A 21,740-nucleotide genomic window follows, 5' to 3' on the forward strand; every position below is an offset into this window, starting at 1 on the left:
CACAAGCAGTAAGGCCAGGCATATAAAATCAACAGTGGATTCTTTAATATAATAGGGGCACGTTCAAAATGAAAGTTCCTTTTTAGATCACAACTGAACAATGCTATTTGACATTTGCATTTAAAATTTTAATTCAAACCATTATATGTAAAAATAAGTTTATATAATCGACAGTCGGTTCTCTAGAGTGCAATATATACTACACTGTGTTGTGGACTAAGTCACTTCGAGTTGACATATGAAGGTTTCTCTCGGTCCACCGTAATGTGTTCACAGATAGTCAATCGACTTATTTGAAAAATGGGTAATTTCACCAAGTTTAGTAACAATAAAAATATGGAAGTGTGAAATATTCCTTGATCATCTATAATATAAATCTCATCTGTCTGTTTATATGTATGTATGTATGTATGTATGTATGTATGTATGTATGTATGTTGATACGTCTGCCAAAAACTTTTGTCAGACGCGTCGGAACATGACAAAACCTGTATCGTTTTGAAGCTCGAACTTTCGGTCGACAAATATCGAAAACTTGACCAAAAACATTAATTAATTCCTTCACCCTTAACAGAGCGGTTTTCTACAAGGAGGAATCGCTTTTTCCGCAGATATTTTTTGCGATGGACACCACAGCAAAGACGTCACTTTTTTTTCACTTTCTTTTCCTCCTTCGCGGTACGAGCTCGAGCCTGCCTACTTACTACCATTTATCATTATTATTATTATTATTATTATTATTATTATTATTATTATTATTATTATTATTTGCTCACTCAACACATACCTCCAAACACTCGGGCAAAAATGGGCACCTAGGCTAATCATTCTATAAAGTCGGGTGTCTCTGCTAGTATATATATATATATATATATATATATATATATATATATATATATATATATATATATATATATATATATATATATGCGAATCTTTAGAAATTCAAAAGTCCTCTCCAACGACATCAAGCAAAAAGAACACAAAAACAATAACCAGACTCACATTGTTATAGAAATCATGAATGCAGTCTAAAAAAGAACAAGAAACCAACGTTCTGTTTACTAATGTGGACGCCATCTTTAACACCAAAAGAGCTAAACAAGATAAACACATTTCACTTAAATATCACGTCGTAAAGCTCTAAGGAATAAAGAGAAATTATATTGTTTATTTGTTTATATATGCTTCGATCCACTGTGTATGAGCGTAGATGAGTTCGGTGGCAGACCAAACTTCAAGTATACAGAACTGCGATTATTACTTTCCTCCTGTATGCTTGCGAAACTCGACCTTATATACCAGACACGCTAAGAAACTTAACTATTTCTACCTGCCTCCGTCGACTGTTGAAAATTCAGTGGCAAAACAAGATACCAAACGGACATGTCTTACCACGGTCAAACCTCTCGTCAGTATACACCATGTTGCAGCAATGCCAGTGTCGTTGAGCAGGTCATATATGCCACATTCATGATTGCAGTCTACAAAAAAATCCTTTATGATGAGCTATTCAAAGGGAAAAAACACAGAAGAATGGCAGTCTAAAGGGCTCCTTTGAACATTCCTGGCTCTGTCGGTGGGGCATTAGAATACGCCGACTGCCCCCCCCCCTGCAAAGAGTAAAAGTCCCTCAATGGGGGTCCTGGATATGACCTTAAACTATATCCAGTGGTGAGGCCCCAGCTTGTGGGCTTTGGGGAGTGTAGAGCAACCCTCTAATTACCATTGCTCTCAGGTCCACTCTGACCCGGAGTGGTAGTACCTGTTAGGGTCCCAACTATGGGTTGAATAGAAACCGACGTGAAAACGACAAATATATTCTATTAAAAAAACTTTTCTTCAAAATCTTTGGATTTGGCATTAAATAACCCAAAAAGGGTAGATATGCCGTAAAACAAAAACAACCAACCAACCAACCAACCTTTGAACATTCCCGTTTGTATTCTATCTCATGTGTAAAACTAACTAAAGACAAATTTTCCTGACGTGCTGCAAGTCACAAATGGGCTACAATTGCCGAATCTGCACGTATTGAAAAACGCGATAGGAAACCATTAGAAAATACGGACCAGTCAGAATCTCTGCTACAGAATCACCCCACAGATATCCCACATGTTTGAGATACGTCAAAGCTCAAATTAATCTAACAAGCTATTTCCGAACCCACTTAACAAATGCATGATGACATTTTCACAAGCAATGGACAAACATTATCGTATGATTTTTGTGTTAAAACTAAGGTATCAGAATATATGTAACTGTAACCATAACAGTCCGAGTATTAATAATTATATATATATATATATATATATATATATATATATATATACATACATACATACATATATGTGTGTGTGAATGCGTTTCTATACGTATTGTAATATCGTGATTTTCCATATAAACAAAATGATAATCCGAGATAAAATAATTATACGAACAAAGATTGAGATAACACAAATTAGGTTTATTGTACGAATAGTACAAAACAAGAATAGAGTCTAATGAAAGATTATATATATATATATATATATATATATATATATATATATATATAGGTAAGTGCGGAAAAGGATTCTTCCCACAACGCTCGCAGATGTCGTTTCTTTTCTCTTCCGTTTACGTGTCAAACTCTCTTCATTTTTCTATATTTCCGTCATCATTTCTCACGACTATCTAATGTTAGTGTTGGGTTTTCCAATCTGACATTATATATATATATATATATATATATATATATATATATATATATATATATATATATATATATATATATATATATATATAGCCATCCCTTAGACATTGTAGAATCCACAATAAAAAATAAAATTTCAAATTTTTTAACGTTACATAAACTACAGTAGATAGATGACCAATTTACTTTCCTCTACTTTTTCTAGATGATGTTTGTGGCAGATTTGCCAAACAAACATTACTGGCTGTTCGATAGTTTTTTTTTGCATTAAATCGCTGTGTTGTTTTTTTTTTCTACTATACCTGTATTGTCCTCACTACGAAAAGACTTTCTTTCCCCATAATAATCCTATTGTTTATTTATTTAAATGTAGTTGTAGTTAGTACTACGTTAGGCAGATGTCGCAAAAATTAAACTTCTGCGAGAAACAACATATTCTAGCTAATATTCGTCATACAACCTATTCGCTATCAGATGTTTTAAATAATACATATTGTTCGACCACAAAGAAACACCTCATAAATATGTTTGTGCCTCCAGGTTCCGTGTAAATTTCTCCGTTCTGAGCAAGGCACACTCTCTATTTCATTCGAAAATTCAATAAACTATTCATATTAAGTCCTTGAGACTTTCTTTTGGTAAGCAAAAAGAAAAACTTTCCGAATTTAACGTGGTTTCTATTATATTCTTTCCCCGTTTCTTATTTTTCCCTCGCTTTATTTGTGCCCGTCGCCATATTTCCATTTGATAGTATTTTTAAAATCGTAATTATACCTCGATTTAGCTCTGTTGAGTGAAATTCGAAACTGGTCAACTATCTTTGTCACTTTTCACTTTTTAACTTACGTTAAAATTTAGTCTCTAGCTAGCTATCATAAAATTCTGTACATCCAAAAGCAATTAAAAAGTTTTAAAACAGTAGGATATACATGCTGCTCTGATGGTTTTTTCCACAGTGATCGATCTCTCGCTTGGGCTTCCCAGTAATGTACATCCATATATTCAAGTATTTTCAAGTTGTTTCTCAGAGAATCCTTAAACCTTTTTCTTGGTTAATGTTGTGGTCTTTTATACCTATATATCTCGCCATAAACAATTGTTTAGGAGGTCTTTTGTCCTTTATTCTAACCAAGTTTTCAGTCCAGCGCATCGGCCTTTGACTGGTTTTCATTTCTATAATAGTACTATTTAATCGTTCAAGAACTATGGTGTCAGGCGTTAGTGTCCTCCAGTTAATATTAAGTATTCTCCAAATACAACTTTGGTGAAACCTTTCCAAGAACCTGAGACGCCTTGTGTATGTTTTCATAGTCTCTGACCCATATAGAAATGTAGTGATAACGCATGCTTCGTAAACACTTAGTTTTGTTTTTGATGTGATTCCCCGATTTGATCACCCACGTTTCTCCAGTTTCCCAAAAGTAGAACTGGTTTTGGATATTCTGCAATTTATCTCAGCATCAAGCGTACAGTCTTTACTCAGCGTACTACGAAGATATACACAATTGTTCGTGACATTTAACTTATTACCATCATCCAAGATGTATGGTTGACATTTCGCGTTCCTATATGAGGGGAATCCATAACATATATTTCTTGAGGCTGATGGTAAGTCCAAAAGCTTTACAAGCCTCTGATAACTTGTGGATAATCATCTCTATCTATATAAAAGCCAAGTACGTCCAAGGATGGAATACTTCTGCCATATCTGGGCAGGAGCTGCTAAAAACAGCCTATTCTGCCTTGACAGAGTACAAAATAGACTTCGTGGCTTAGTGGAGGATGCCCTTTTCTCTACCCTGCAACCTCTCTCCCACAGAAGAGACGTTGCGAGCCTATCCTTGCTTTATCGTTATTTCCATGGCAGGTGCTCGTCTGAACTCCAATCTCTGGTCCCCCCTCGCCAATCTTTCACGAAAAACACCCGTCTAGCTGAATCCACTGTGAAAAATTTCCCCCACTCTTTATCTGTGCCCAAATCCAAACGTGGATTCCATGAACAAAGCTTCTTTCTTAGAACTGCACGCCTGTGGAACTCTGTTCCGTCTGCCTGCTTCCCACCTGACTACAACTTGGATGTCTTCAAGTCCAACGTTAACAAATTCCTGATGAACCGCCCCCTTAACACTTCATCAAATCTCCACACGAGCTTCCCACCTGACTACAACTTGGATGTCTTCAAGTCTAATGTTAACAAATTCCTAATGAACCGCCCCCCTAATTAAACACTTCATAAAATCTCCTCACTAACGTGATGTACTTGCAATAACCCTTATCCCTGAGTGGCTTCCGGGCCTTGATAAGTGGTGATCACTGTGTAAAAAAAAAAAAAAAAAAAAAAAAAACACTAACGTAATGTACTTGCAATAACCCTTATTCCTGAGTGGCTTCCGGGCCTTGATAATGGTGACTACTGTGTAAAAAAAAAAGAAAAAATCTGTGTGTGTGCTTCTGAATGTGAAACAAGGTCTGCATCCGCTTCATATAAAAGTTCAAGAACAAAGTTCTTGCATATGTGTGTGTGTGTGAGATTCCAAAATAATGTCTTCTACTTTTTCATTCCGCCCGAATGGATCGGAGGGGGTTGAAATTTAGCATGTTACGGTGACTTGACTTGCATTGCGAATGGTGCTGATTTTGTAGAAAAATAAATTCTAGCGTCGAAAAAGCGCTCGTTTTCCTAGCTCATCAACGTTTAAATTTTTTAGTAAAAAAAAAAAAAACAGGACATTACTTTTTTTTAAATTTTGAGCTGATTTTACTTTTGGAACCACCCTCGAATATATAGAAAAAGGGAGATATTAATCGATAATGCCAAGATTTCTGTCAAAATGACTTTTATGTGTATAAGCGATAATTATTAGTATTACTATACTTGTTTTATTCTACGCAGTGTTAATAGCCTTTAGATTCAATGCACACATTCTCATAAATTTAATATTTTTATAAATTTGATGCGTATTATTAAATTCAATGCTCATGTATTGTACACACACACATATACACCCCCACACACTCATATATATATATATATATATATATATATATATATATATATATATATATAGATAGATATATATATATATATATAGATAGATAGATAGATAGATAGATAGATATAGATCTATAATTATTTCATAATAAATATTTAACTGTAATCTACCTACGTAGAAGTTTTATCATTACAGAACCATCAGTTGGACGATTCGAATCCCAGAATAAGAGTGACTTGTAACTCACTTCTGAGTGCCCTGACAGATAAGGTTACCTTCAAGAAGCACAGACACAATCAGAAATAAATCCTATTTCTGTGTCAGCGAGCCGTCATAACAGTGTTCAACGAAAAGTAACCTGCATTTATAGCTTAGATTTGGCGGCTTCTATTATTACTTATTAAAGCGACAATCGAAATGGGGGGTACAAATAATGATTTAATATTAAATATGTAATTATTATCTACATGTACAGATTATATATATATATATATATATATATATATATATATATATATACTAGCAAAAGTACCCGTCGTTGACTGGGTTCAAAAACAGCCTACAGAAAATGGACTCTGATTTATGAAAGTATGATAGGTTATGAAAAGGAACGGTTGTAAAGAGATAGCTTCGAATTTGGGGATATCAAAATAAAAGCAAAATATGATGAAAGTAAAAATAAAATAGATAACCCCCATAATTTATTATACCATACCTGTTCACACTGAAACACTTATCACAATATTCTGTGGATCTATATTAAAAACCCTTGTTAAACTTTGTGACATATTTCCATGCTATGGAGGTCAGGCGCGAACGAACACCCCATAATTGTATTATACCATATTTCTTCAAACTGAAACATAGTTATCAAAGTATACTTACGCAGATAGATATGAAAAGTCTTTATTAAAGTTTGTGCCTATTTCCATTCTATTGAGGTCAGGCGCGAACGCAGACCATACGATTTTATTATACCATCCCTATTTAAGTTAAAACATACTTAGCAAAGTATTATTATGCACATCTATATCAAAAACACTTGTAAACGTTTTTTCTTTTAAATTTTACATTTTTTATTTCCATACTTTGTGGACCAGGCGCGTTTGCAGACCCCACAATTTTAATGAATCATCATTATGCCAGATCAAACATACCTATTCCTGTGTCTCGATACATCTTCTATCATTATATGTGATCAGTTTTTAAAAATAGCCAACCATATAGGAGCATATTCTTGACCAGACACACACGCACAGACGTTCAGCTTTATATTATAGATATATGAGTTTTTTTTATTTGCTTTTGCAAACGTTATGTTTTCCAGTTCTTTTTATCAATGTTTTTTCTATTTACTAAAAAGGAAAAAGAAACTCGGGTTTGTTTGTTTGTTTTTTGTTTTTTTGTTTTTGTTTTTTCGTTCTTATTTTGAGAAACACACATCTGGTTCTGTGAATTTTTGCTATTCCACTAAACGCGTGTGTTATCTGAATAAAATACTATGAGTTTGAAATGAATACATTTTCTGGTTTTGGAATGCTAACTAGCGATATATATGCGGGTTATTAAATGACTTACTCCTTAAATAAAAATAAAATAGTCTTTTTTAAATAGTTTTAAGGGTTAAAAACTTCCAACTCTCTCTCTCTCTCTCTCTCTCTCTCTCTCTCTCTCTCTCTCTCTGTATATATATATATATATATATATATATATATATATATATATATATGACTGTTTGTGTGCGTGCAGGTGCGTGTATATATGTGCATGTATATATATATACACATATACACAAACAAACATACCCACCCACGTACATACACATACACACATACACACATGCACACAAACACACACACACACACATATATATATATATTATATATATTATATATATATATACATATATATATACATATATATATATATATATATATAATTGAAGATTTTTAAGAAGGAAAAAACGAAAACCGAAAATTCATCAACGTTTTGTCTTATTATCAAGACTGTCTCAATTATGCGGATTTGAAACAAAGCATAGAAGTCAATATTTAGCCAAAGGTAGTGTGTCTATGACGTGAAAAGAATGCTCGTGTTCTTCTTCAAAAGGACTTGATGAACATAAAAGAGAAATAAAAATAAATGTACGATTCTCTCATGCATTAAAATATAATCATTTTCTGAAAAAGTTAAACAAGCTAGATTCATTAACTTTTTCATGAATTAATCTCAGCGCATATTTATTTAATCAACACTCATTATAAGCTGAAACAATTAAACAGCATAAATGTTTCTACGATTTATCTACTTTTTATCAGCTAATCAGATTATAGTGTTTAATTAGAAACAGGTCAGCACAATATTTTTACAACATCAATATGATAAAACAAAGTCATTCCACTTAAATTAAACACCATACATTTTGAATTCTAAGTCCTATGTTTCATTAAAAATATGAACAAAAACATTTTCGCACCTCGTATTTTGAAAGGATTTCGCCCAAATGGATCAGAGGGGATTGCCAATTGCATTGTGATAACTAAAATCATTCTGATTTCCTTTCTTCTGATCTTGAGCACGTGGTGCAATAGCGGAAAAGGTGGCTGGTTAATTTTAATGCAGCTAAAACCAAGCTTGAATGTAGATATCTCACTGTCGATGCAATCCCTGCATAAGAGTCAAGTACATCCTAAAATGTAGTACTGTTGCCATATCTGGACAGGAGCTAATCGGCTTTCCCTATCCTATCTATGATAGAGTTCAAAATCGGCTTCGAAACCTAGCAGGTGATGCCCTTTTTCTCACAGAAAACACTTTGCGAGCTTGTATCGGCTCTATCGTTATTTTCATGGCAAGTGCTCGTCTGAGCTCTAATTTATGGTCTCCCTTGCCCACCTTCCATAAAAACACTCGACTAGCCACAACCACTATCAACAATTTTCCTTTACTTTCTATCTGTGACTAAATCTAGCCACAGATTCCACCAACAAAACTTATTTCCTAGAACTATCTGCCTGTGGAACACTGTTCCGCTGGCCTGCTTCCTAGCCGACTACACAATGGTAGCCTTCAAGTCCAATGTAAACAATTCTTATTGGATCGTGTCTATAAATAATCAAATTCTACCCAACTTACGCCATTAATGATTACTACACTACAATCTTACATTCAATAACCCTGCTCCTCAAGTGAGCTTCAGACCTTGATACAGGTGATGACTCCTTTGTAAGAATAAGTTTAAAAATTCGGACATATTGTCGTTTTCTCAGCGGTATTGAACTAATTATAGTTAAACCATAAAACAATGATGTTTATCTACTTATGAGCTTTCAATTATGAATTGATGTTTCTGCCATGCCTAAGCTGATGGGTTGTGAACGCAGTTATTTATTCAGTTCCCCTTGTCTATGTCACTGAATGAATAAATGGGTTTCACAACACCGCACATACATTCGTAGGTGACAAAGTGTTTGACGCAAATGAATAACAACAATGAACTACGCGTCTCGGTCTTTTTTTTCTATTTAAAACGAGTTGCTTCTATAGTAGGGGCTATAGGCCAGTCTACTCTACTATGTAGCCATATATAGAAACAGATTAGTAAGGATTTGTACCTTTCCTGTGGGTCTCGTATTAGTGAAATTGAACAGCGCAATCATAATCGATCGATACAGCGCGGCGAGCACCGCGATCTGAACGCTGAACACACAAAGACAATTACATACATGTACATGCAGGTGTATCAGAATACCGGATCACAGATGTGATTTCAGAGTTCGCTTTTCTTCCTATACGAGTTACTCTAGCAGGCATTTGCAGTCTAGTCTTGCCTACTAGTTTACTCATAAGCTATGAAGAAATATGGATTGCAACCTTTTTCGAGTAAAATCGATGCAATAGAAAAAACTTCGACTCAAAACGGAATAACGAAATGACTACAGCCTGTTTTCCATCACACACACACACACACACACACACACACACACACACACACATATATATATATATATAGAGAGAGAGAGAGAAAGAGAGAGAGAAGGGGATAGAATAGATAGATAGATAGATAGATAGATAGATGGATAGATTATATAAAAGGAGGTTTTGTGTGTGTGCTTGTGAGTTCGTTCCCTAAGAACATGAAAAAGCTTGGCCCATTTTTTTTTTTAAAGTTCATACGAGAGTACTTGATTTGTCTGAGTATTTGTACGTAGGTTTTGTATCAGAATGCCTCCGTGAGTATCGAAAATAGATAATCGAAAAACTCAGATTAAGGAAGAATAGTTGATTTTTATCAAAGTTAACACCTTTATACAGCCTATTATCACAAGTGCATTTGAGAAGTTGTATCATAAATATCAGTATATGTACAGGTGCCCAAAGGTCATTGAAGGGTTGAAAATCATTGTCATTTTACTATTAATGATTATTTTTCCCCTGTTTCAGATATGTTACAGATAATATTTTAAAAATTAATTATAAATACGTTCAGCACTGAAAAATATATAAAAGTTGGGAACTTGTTTTACCGAAAGCAGGCAATGCTTTCGCGACAACATTATCTCTCGCTATGACAATGTCAAATGGCCACCACGTTTACCAGATTATACTAGCCTTGAATTTTTTTGTGGGGATATATTAAAAAAGAGTCTAGGTAAACAAACCCTGCAATAATTGAAGGAAAACATCAGGAACGAAGTAAGAGAATGAAATCGCAATCCAGATCCCCCTGCAATCTGTCATGAATAATGTTTTGGAAAGAGTACAAAAAATGCGAAGCAAAATTAAGCAACATTTAACAGACATTATTTTTCATAAATTAAGTTTGTTTGAATTGTGCATTTTATTTTTTAAATTTACCTATATCTTAGTCTGATTCTTTTAAAATTACAAAAAAGATATAAAAAAAAGAATCAATTTAAGTCCAAAACTCTTCCTCTTCAGTGACTTTTCGGACACGCTGTACATGTGTGTGTGTGTGTGTGTGTGTGTGCGTGTGTGTGTGTGTGTGTGTGTGTGTGTGTGTGTGTGTGTGTGTGTGTGTGTGTGATTAGTTATAATTAGCAGTGCTGTATCTATCCTACGTGTTAAAACTTTGGTTAATCTTTAGTATAGTCATTAGAGAATAATTTTCGATAAAGCCGGAACTATTTTTCTGCTTTTAATTTTTTTCGAAAACGTGTTTGAATACACGTTCTTAAACTGTATATACGTATTGTATTCCATACGCATATCTATCTATCTATCTATCTATCTATATATATATATATATATATGTGTGTGTGTGTGTGTGTGTGTGTGTGTGTGTGTGACTGTCGAAAGGGGAAATAAGGTGGCTATGTATATAGAGGTAGTAATAAAGCGAAGAGTAATCACTTAATACGTCCATGTTTTGTTTACTTGCTTTACATGTGAAGCAACGATCATGTTCTCGTTAGATTGAGTTTGAACTAGTAAGTACTAAGTGGCTGGCCACTTGGAAACACCAAAGACTGTTATGTGAGAGGTCGCTAACACGTTAAATGAGCGCTCTGCCTACAAAAGTGTATGTTGTCAAGGGATCATTTATCACAAAAAGTCGTTGTTCTCTATATATTTTCTTTCTAACTAGTTACGGTCGTAGAAAGATGAATCAAGTGTAGCGAACGGCTGTTTATATATATATATATATATATATATATATATATATATATATATATATATATATATATATCCGTGTGTGTGTATGTATATATATATAAGTATGTCTATGTATGCATATATGTAGTGTGTATGTATGTAAGCATATATGTGGGTTATTTGTATGTGTGTATGTGCATATGTGTATGCATGCGTGCATGTATATATATATATATATATATATATATATATATATATATATATATATATATGTATGTATATATACCAGTGACCGTCTTCAGTGTAATGTCTGCTTGTGCATGTGAATTTTTTTTTTTCTGGCAGAACTACAGTTAAGGTTATCTTCGGGCTCATGGACTTTCAGTACCTGAGGGAGTGGCACTCGTCTGACAAGACGTTGCAATCATCATCATATATATATATATATATATATATATATATATATATATGTATGTATGCATATATATATATATCCGTGTGTGTGTGTGTGGGTGGCACAAAAGATTAGAACAACATCAGCACCGTCGGTTTCATATTTAAACATTTGGGCATATAATGTTTTTTTTTAATTTTATTTTCTGGACCCTTTCCAGCCTCTATTTTATAATCGGATACTCTGTTGGGGTTTTCTTCTTCTTACCTTCCAAACACGACGCGCATGTGTGTGTAAATAAAAGTCAAGTTCAAATATTATTAAAAAAAAATTAAAACTTATTCTGAAACACGATATTTGTTGATGGGGCAAGATTAGAAAATATTGATTGCATCATATATTTTCTATTTTATCGATTTATAATACCTACATATAAATACATATGTAGTGTGTGAGTGTTCCTTTCCTATTTACTCTGAAACGACTAGACTGATTTTCTTTAAATTTCAAACAAATTTATTTGATGTATCTGGGAGTATTCTTAGATAGCTTTTATGTTGGAATTCCTCCAATAAGTATCGAATATGGATAAGCAAAAAAAAAAAAAAAACGATTAAAAATAGAAACAAATTGATTTTGACTAAAGTTAACACCATTATACAACCTTACATCACAAGCGTATTTGATAAGCCCGGTGTATAAATCAACAGTAGATTTATTGGAAATGAATGTTTTTGTTTGTAGCACAATTGAACCACGATATTGGAGATTTGCAATAGAAAATTTAATTCAAGTCATTATATAAAAATTATTTTATACAGCCAACAGGAGGTTATCAAGAATGTAATGTAGACTACAATATATTATGGACTAAGTCAGTGCGGGGAAGCATGCGAAGCTTCCTATTGACGCAGCGTGGTCGGTCCTCGACTAGAGCAGGCAATCAATCGATTTCATTTAAAAACGGGCGATTTCACCGCTTTCGATGACAATAAAGTATTGGCGGTGCAAAATATTCGTCGATCCTTATTTAATCTCGAGCAGGATTATGTCACTCAGATATATATATATATATATATATATATATATATATATATATGTGTGTGTGTGTGGTTGTGTGTATGCGTGTGTGTGCGTGTGTGTGTGTGTGTGTGTGTGTGTAAGGGTTGTGAGTTCCGTTATAGAAGCGTTTATTAAATTTAAATAAAATAGAATACGCACCGTGCGCTTGAAAGCTAAATTAAAACGTAATATTAAGAAATTAAACAAAAAGTTTACTTGTTCGAAATTTATAAATTAAAAACAAGTAAAATATTGGTTTACTTTCGTAATATTGCGTTGTAATTTGGCTTTCAAGTGCGCTTGATGCATATTATATATATATATATATATATATATATATATATATATATATATATATATATACATGTATGTATATATATCAACTTTACTACATGGCAGGAAAGAAGAAGAAGAAGAAGAAGAAGAAGAAGAAGAAAGAAAGAAAGAAAGAAACAAGATACTGAGGATGGAGTTTGACTCCGAAATATATTTAAATTATACATTTCAAGCAATTAAAATATTTGTTTATTTTCGTGAAATTGCGTTGTAATGTGATTTTCAAGCGCACTTGATGCGTATTATATATATATATATATGCATATATATGTATGCATATATATGTGTGTGTGTGCACGCGCGTGGTTGTGTGTGCGTGTGTTGTGTGTGTACCTGTGCGTGTTGATTTATATATATATATATATATATATATATATATATATATATATATATATATTATACTCAGTTTCGTTAAGCGAAACAGAAATGAAAGGGATTTAATTCTTTAGATCATAGCTGACGCAGATTAGTATTTTAACAACTATTTAAAGCGGTTACTTTTCAATTTTTTAATAGTTACTTTAAATTCCATATTGAACTAGTTGAATATCCGCCCCAAGACGTGTAACATTATTTCTCCGATCATAACAATTTAGCACCACTTTGTTTCCTTGATATGAAACTTAAAATCGAGATACAATGATATTAAATCTTATGCCTATGATCTATTCAAATTTTAACTCGTATTCTAGAAAATTTCTCAAATTTAAGTTTTAGGGCTAAGTGATCTTAATAAAATAAAAACTAGTTCAAGGAATCATGTTTAATTGATGTTTAACGCGTGTGGATCATATCTGATGCAAATCTAAAATATTTGATTCTCAAATGAACGGTGGCACCCGTATTACGCACTCTAACGCTCCTACTTCTCAAAAAAATGTGATATGTAATATCTAGCGTTAAAATTTCACAAAAATCGATATCTTAACTTCCACAGAAGTTTTATATCCCTTTTAATCCCTCTTTTACAAAACTTAATTCAACTAAATACAACCCACATTTAAATTCTTTTACGCCCAGCCCATTGTGTCCTAAACTTGATAATAACCAATTTATTAGTTTATTAGTGAATTCTATATATTCAAATACCTAACTTGATACAGATGGATAACACGCGTTGAGTTTGGAAGCAAAAGTTGCGCCCTCCTTAACCAATTCTCATTTGATTCGGCACTGCTTGATTACAATCGAAATCCTGGTATTCGTAAATGGTCACCCACTTTAGTATTGACCAAGCTCAGTATTGCTTAACTTCGGCGATCTAATGGGTGCCGGTGCGTCAACGTTATTATGCCGTGCATAAAAATAGATACAGTTAATATAAAGACTATATAATTTTTCTGGTTCATTACCCGGTGTCGACAGGTACTTCGGTTTGTCTCTAAACGAATAACATTCGACATCGTGTGTACAGCTCATAATTATAGCATGCATTTTAACGATGTGAACATTTATTTTGCGAGTTTAACAATAGGAATTTTAGTTCTCTCCCACTGCAAGAACTGTGACACCAACATCGGGAAATGGGATTGAAAAAAGTGCCTGGGCAGCCTCGTCGGCATTCCCCGGTAAGAGCACATCAGGTGATTAGCAATAATCTAACCTCTTCTCTAAGAGAGAAGGTAAAGCCTGGGAGGGTGGACCTCTTAGAACTGCACAGAACTTCGATCGCAAAAATCAACAGGGAACAGATCATTACAGATATGGTCTAATTTCTGATGATGGTGGGGGACGAAGATGAAAATAGAAAACATTAGTTTAAAGTTGACAAGACTGACAGACGGACGTATCACTTGACGATCGGAGCTTTTTATACAAACGCGTGGACGCATAAAATACTTCTATTCTATGCTAAAGCGTGATAGAATGACCGATTGATTGCCTGACGGGCGAGAGCTGATATATAGCTAACTAGCGCTTCCGCCCGGCTTTTCTGGGGCTCTATGTACTATTCATAACTTCATGTGCATATATATATATATATATATATATATATATATATATATATATATATATATATATATATATATTAAAAAGTGTGAATATGTACGGTAATGTCATTTTTATATAATAGGCTTCCTTAACTACTATAAAAAAAATGTTGATAGAGACCGCAGACGTCAATTTTTTAAACTTTGACCCCAATTTGACCCCTGAACATTTATTGTTTTCGGCTCAAATCAAATTAAAATGTTTGATCCATATCCAAGCAACTTACATCTAAACTTTCAAGTGTTTAGACCCAAAATTAGCAGAGGAGTTTGGTAGAGTCTGCGAAGGTAAACTCCGTAAACTTTGACCTCTCGCCAGCAAAATTTTCGTCCACAAACTGATTAAAAAACTTGCTGCATGTCTGAATACCCTTTATGTAAAATTTCAAATGTGTAGACCTGAAATTGGCTTAATAGTTTGCTAGAGACTTTGATCCCTTGAAAGTCAAATTTTCAGACAAAAAAACGATTAAAAAGCTTGTTTGAATACACTGTATGTAAAATTTCAAATGTTTAGACTAAAAATTGGCTGAGTAATTTGGTAGAGACCACAGAAGTCAATTTTTTTAAAACTTTGATCCCAATTATGACCCCCTTAACATTTACTGTTTTGGACTCAGATCAAATTATAAAGTTAGATCCATGTCCAAGTTACGTATATCTAAAATTTTAACTGTTTAGACCCAAAATTGGCAGAGGAGTTTGGTAGAGTTCTCAAAGGTCAAATCGTTTAACTTTGACCCCTTACCAGCGAAATTTCTGACCGAAAACCGATTAAAATATTTTTCTAAATTTCAATGCCTCGTATGTCAAATTTCGAGTCTGTAGACTGAAAATTGACAGAGTTATTTGGTAGGGAAATGTACACAGACAGACACACACAGGCATTTTGACTTTTATAGGTATATAGATTAGACATATTTTTTTCTTAAAAAACGTACAGTTGTACAACTTTTTACAAGTTTTTAGTCATGATTTGACGTCTGTATAAACGAGTTCTTTGACTAGTAACAAAAAATATAGAAATATAAAACGATGCTTATAAATTCCAAAGTTTTAATTTTTGTTTTGTCTACAGAGTGATTGGAAAGAAACTCCCTATTATTAACGTCTAGTAATGTATTACTGAAATATAATTCTTACAAATAATATATATAATAATAACGTGTACAACATAACGTTTCTTTTTGTTTTGTTTTTCTTTAGAACTCAACTAGCAGGGAGACCCGCTGTTTCCCGCGATTGAATGAGGATTAACGAATGTTTCACACACCCATATTTTATTGTCATAGAAATCGGTGAAATTTCCCATTTTTCAATCAAATCGATTGATTGTCTGCTCTAGTTGGGGATCCATCACAGTGCACCGGGATGATGCTTCATATACCTCACCGCAGTGTCTTAATCTACAATACATTGTAGTTTACATTGCACTGTGGAGAACCCACTGTTTGTTATATAAAATGTTTTTTTTATATATATAAAGGCTTGAATTTAAGTTTAAAATGCAAGAGTCAAGTATCATGGTTCATTTTTACTCTAAACAAAAACATTCATTTCGAGCGCACCTCTGTCATATCAAAGAACCTATTGTTGATTTTATATGTCGGGCTTTTATGCTTGTGCGGTAATAAAAATTCTCAAATACTCTTGTAATGTTAGGCTATATAATGCATTAACTTTAGTCAAAATCGCCTGTTCCTTTTTTCATCGGATTTTTCAATTATCTAGTATCGATATTTATCGAAGACATTCCGATACAAAGCCTATCTAAGAACACTGCCAGGCACATAAATTGCATTTATGTGAAATTTCAATAAAATCGTTCGAGTCGTTTAGGAACTTATACACACATAGACAAAGTTCCTTTTATATAATAGTTTATATATATATATATATATATATATATATATATATAGAGAGAGAGAGAGAGAGAGAGAGAGAGAGAGAGAGAGATAGATAGATATGAGTGTCAGCATTCGGCATTCGACACTAGCTTTTCAAGATGCCTGGGAACCACATCAACTGATTTCACAAGGAAATATTTCCGTTTTGCTTTTATTTTAATTTTATTTACTAACGAGTAAACACTCATCAAGTATTTCTCCATTCTAAAACATATCGCTAAGATGAGGACTAAAGAAAAAAAAAACTCTCGCACCCTAAATCCTATTCATTTATGTCAAGAATTATATTTCAGTAATAGTTTTCAAGTCTAGGGAATTATTTTCTAATCAATAGTGGGTTGTCAACAATGTTACCGCCACTTTTATTGTTATTTAATTAAAATTAAAAGGGTTAAAAAAATATAATTAGTTAATGATATTTTCTCTCAGATTATTTAGAACATTTTCCCAGCGTGCAACAAGATGTTTTAATAACTCGATTGTAAAAATTAAAAATAAAACAATAATAAAAGCGACAGAAAAGTGTTCAAATTGTCTATTTATTTTAACATTGCTTTTTAATAATCTTAAATAGAATTCTCGATAACGAAAATCTCTACGCTTATTAAAAAGAACTTTGTGTGTTTGTGTATCTGCGTGTCTGTGTTTGTGAGTTCGTTCCCTATGGACTCGCGAACGGCTGGGTCAATTTTTATGAAATTTCAGACGAATGTGCTTTATGTACTTGGAAGTGTTCTTTGATAGGTTTTGAGTCGGAATGCCTTCGATAAGTATCAATTGAAGCACGATACTTGACTTTTGCATTTTAACTTTAACGCAAGTCATTATATATAAAAGATAATTTTACAAAATCAACAGTAGGTTTTCCGCAGCGCAATATAAACTACAATGTATTGTAGACTAAGTCACTTCGTAGTGGAATCTGCTACATCATTTCGGTGCACTGCGATGTAGACAACAATATATTGTGAACTTAGTTACTGTTAGAGGCACGTGAATCTTCATCCAGGTGTATCGCGATGGGTCATCAATTAGAGCAGGCAATAAATCGATTTGCTTTCATCGCTCTCGATGACAATAAAAATATGTGGGTGTGAAATATTCGTTGATCATCATTCAATCTCGGGCAACGTCAGGTCACCCTGCTAGTTCACGATGACGATGATTCTTACAAAAGTTTTTCAGTTTTTTTATTATCATCTTGTTGATTCTAGACATTGGCTTTGCAATAATATTCCCGCCATTTATATATATATATATATATATATATATATATATATATAGCGTCTCCAAAATGTAAGGTAATTACCTGTTTCGTGATGTTTGAGAATCACTTGGTGCGCGCTGTCAGCATTGTCTAAACAATTATGAACATTTGCGAACATAATTCTATTTTTTTTGTATTTTGTATTCGAAGCTATTCAATGACACCCTATGTCTTTAAAGAAACGTGTTATCGTAATTCGAAATGTTAGTACATTTTTAGACAACTTGTAAATTTAAAAGTTTTTATAAAAAAACATAGCAACTAATTGGTCAGTATTTCTGCTGTGGTTCCTATTTACATGTTTTCCCACGAAAACAGAGTTAGACACAAGGTCTGCTTTTAATATGGGAATAATCGAGCTCCCTCAAAAAAGCACTTCTAGATTGAAACAAAAATGAAAAATATCACAATTCTTGAAAAACTTCACCTTCGCTGACAGAGGACAGAATAGAATAAATGTAGCATCACAACTGATACTACACTTTGTTCCTAGTCAAATGGCCAAAAAGTTGTTTGCAGCTATTTTCCAACGTCCAACAAGATGTTTCAATATCTTGTCGCTTAATCTTAGTCGCTTAGAAAATAAAAAGCAATAAAAAAGCAAAAGGAAAGTGTTCATTTTTTTCTCAATTTGATATTACATTTTCATAATCTACAAATAAGTGGAAATTAACTCGAAAAAAAAAAAAGATTCCTTAATGGTTTTAAAACAGAAGGTTAAAAAGAAAACAGATACCAAAATTTGAAAATACAACAGATTTCAACATTAAAAAAAAAACAACAAAAAAAACACACACACGGCGGAAATTTATTTTTCTGAATTTTTTAGATAACGATTACGAATTCATGTTATTTCAATAGTTATGACTACGCTTCTCATCTTGCTATTTTCACAACGTTTTTGCCGATGTAACCTCCAACATTCTTAAGGTGTATTTTATCGAACTAGGAAATCTTTCCGTTGAATTCGGGAATAAGTACGGAATATCGAACAGAATCCACAGTAGTAGTATGTTCTCGTTCCGTCAGCCATAACTTGGTAGTAGTCCTAAGTAATTTGCACTTGCGGGCGATCCATGGCGTAACGGATAAAGTATTTGGTAAACTCAGTTGCAAGTGACACTCTTGTACACGGTTGTAGATTCAATCACCAATGCGGGTAAAACTCAGAATACAACTGCGAATTACTTAGGACATAGACATCTACCCGATCATGCCTAACGGAACGAGAGCATACTACTCGCGTGGGGTAAGTAAAGGGTTCAATTAAAAATGCCATGCATTTCCTACGAGTTCGACAGAAAGATATACTTGCAGAGGACGGAGGTTACATTGGCAGAAACGTTGTGACAATAACGCTCAAGAATAGAACAGTAGTCCGAATAATGCAAATGGTACGAAGCCAACCAAATATCTACACAAACGACGGGTGTGTAGATGGATTACAGCCATGCGTTCAACGTGTAGACGGGCACTTGTTGTTTGCCTTCTAACGCAAACTAAAATAAGGGCTAAAAAATCGGTGCATTAAAAAAGGCGTTAAAAAACAATAGCAAATCAATCGAATGTACAAACCCCTTTGTTTTCCAGTTGTGTTTTGCTGAGAGCATCTTTAATGTTAAAATCCTCCTTGTCGTTTTCACATGTCAGCCTCCTCGCAATTGTATCCGTCTGATGTGTACACTCGCCGCACATGTACGGACGATTCGGCAACATGCGCGCGTTCGTCTTTCACATGAGGGTGGAGGGGGGATACGCTATAAACGAACGCTCACGACCGTGTCTCCATCTCTTTCTGACACGGTGAGTGCTGGCAGAGGAAAAGAAGGAGGACAAGGAGAGGAGGATGACGATGGTGAAGAGGAGACTGCCTACACCTGAGCGTTTCAAATATCCCTTCGTCAAGATAATGAAAAAAAAAAACAGAATCAGTAATAAGAGCCGCTAGATTTTTGACACGCTTTCAATTTGTAGACGTTTCTCATATACTTAGATGAACAAAAAGAAATCGATCAATGATAAGCCACGAGCAGTTAGAATTCCCGCCTTTTATCTCTTTTTCTAGGGAGGGATTTTTTCTTTTTAACTTTTTGTTTAAAAATTTTTTTTTTCTTTTAGTTTTAAAGATTTTTTATTTTTTTTAGGTTTTAAGTTTCAGTGCTAATTCTGGACTTTAAAAGTATTCCGCGAACTCTTTTGTAGTATCTTTCAACTGAATAGTAAAACGGACTTGAGTTGAAGTATATAACAGAGAGAGAGAGAGAGAGAGAGAGAGGGAGAAAGAGACAGGGGAGCGAAAGAAAGAGAAAGAGAGAGAGATAGCTAGAATGTGGGAGACCGATTTAGACAAGTCGTTACACTAACAATGCACCCAATAGGGAGGATTCCCCAGACTTGCATAGCCTTTTTCTAAAACACGAACCCTGACAAAGCATAGCAGTAGCACTAGATGTGCGATTTTTAGTTGCAGGAATAAATGATAGAAAGCGTTACTTGATTTCGCGGGAAGCGCAGCTGGTTTGTATGAGAAGCAATATCAGCCATAGTATCAGCATCATCATAATCAGCAGCAGCAACAAAAAAATGTGCGTTCGATCGCAAGGAAAACTTAACTGAACGTGCATCAATCGTTAAATAGAATAGGTATTTTGTATCGGATGCAACGGTTGGCATTTTCATACTCCTTAATAAAAATGAATAATTAATCGATTAATTCAATTTTTAAAATCGATATTCTCGATGGGAAATAATTCAATCGATCTCATAAGGACAATATATTGCCTTGCCATAACTGTGTATATTGCATTAATTTGCATTTCATTTCTCATATATATATATATATATATATATATATATATATATATATATATATATATATGTGTGTGTGTGTGTGTGTGTGTGTGTGGATTTTTGTGTATTGATATTTATATTAAACCCCCTTTTTTCTATTTATTTCAAAAGAAAATATAACTTTGCTATATATGGATCGTGGAATTGCATTCATCTGCAAAAGATCTAGCTGACTGGCATATTCTTTCAAATATTCATTTTAATTAATTCCCTATTAGTTATTTTTCGGTGTTTTTATAAGATGATCATTTTTAGTTAACTATTACGTGTAATTATATTCATGCAGATATTCTATATAATTTATGCTTGCGTAATATTTGCGTAAAAAGGTTATAGTAAACACATACCTCTTTCTATTATATTTGTGTATGCGTATATATATTTGTTTACAAATTTTGTCTACCAAAATCCTCTGTCAGTTTTTAGTCTACAGACATTAAACTCAATATATAGGGTATTCGGAACCAAGCGAAACTTTATATTTGGGTTTTAGCAGAGGAAAATCGATACAAAAGTGTGAAAATTAAAAAAAAAAATGGTCTTTGCCTGATGATGGTCGAATGACGGTATTACGAACATGCATGCATAACGTAATAGCTATTGGTTCATATTTAAAATTTTAACCGTGT

At 33.5% G+C, this 21,740-nt stretch overlaps 1 protein-coding gene across 2 annotated transcripts in view; it reads right to left on the reverse strand.

Annotated features, from left to right (window-relative positions):
- Positions 1-20,819, reverse strand: part of LOC145246718 (uncharacterized) — a 143,064-nt gene extending 122,245 nt beyond the window's left edge. For both annotated transcript variants that reach the window (XM_080108461.1, XM_080108462.1), the window contains exon 1: positions 19,837-20,819. In XM_080108461.1, coding sequence (XP_079964587.1) covers positions 19,837-19,977 — 141 coding nt within the window. In that variant the 5' untranslated portion in view covers positions 19,978-20,819. The remainder of the gene's footprint in view (positions 1-19,836) is intronic.
- Between the last annotated feature and the right edge of the window lie 921 nt (positions 20,820-21,740).

Source organism: Euprymna scolopes, chromosome 24 (assembly GCF_053919585.1).
Source record: "Euprymna scolopes isolate OS-2025 chromosome 24, ASM5391958v1, whole genome shotgun sequence".
In the NCBI taxonomy this organism is placed as follows: Eukaryota; Metazoa; Mollusca; class Cephalopoda; order Sepiida; family Sepiolidae; genus Euprymna; species Euprymna scolopes.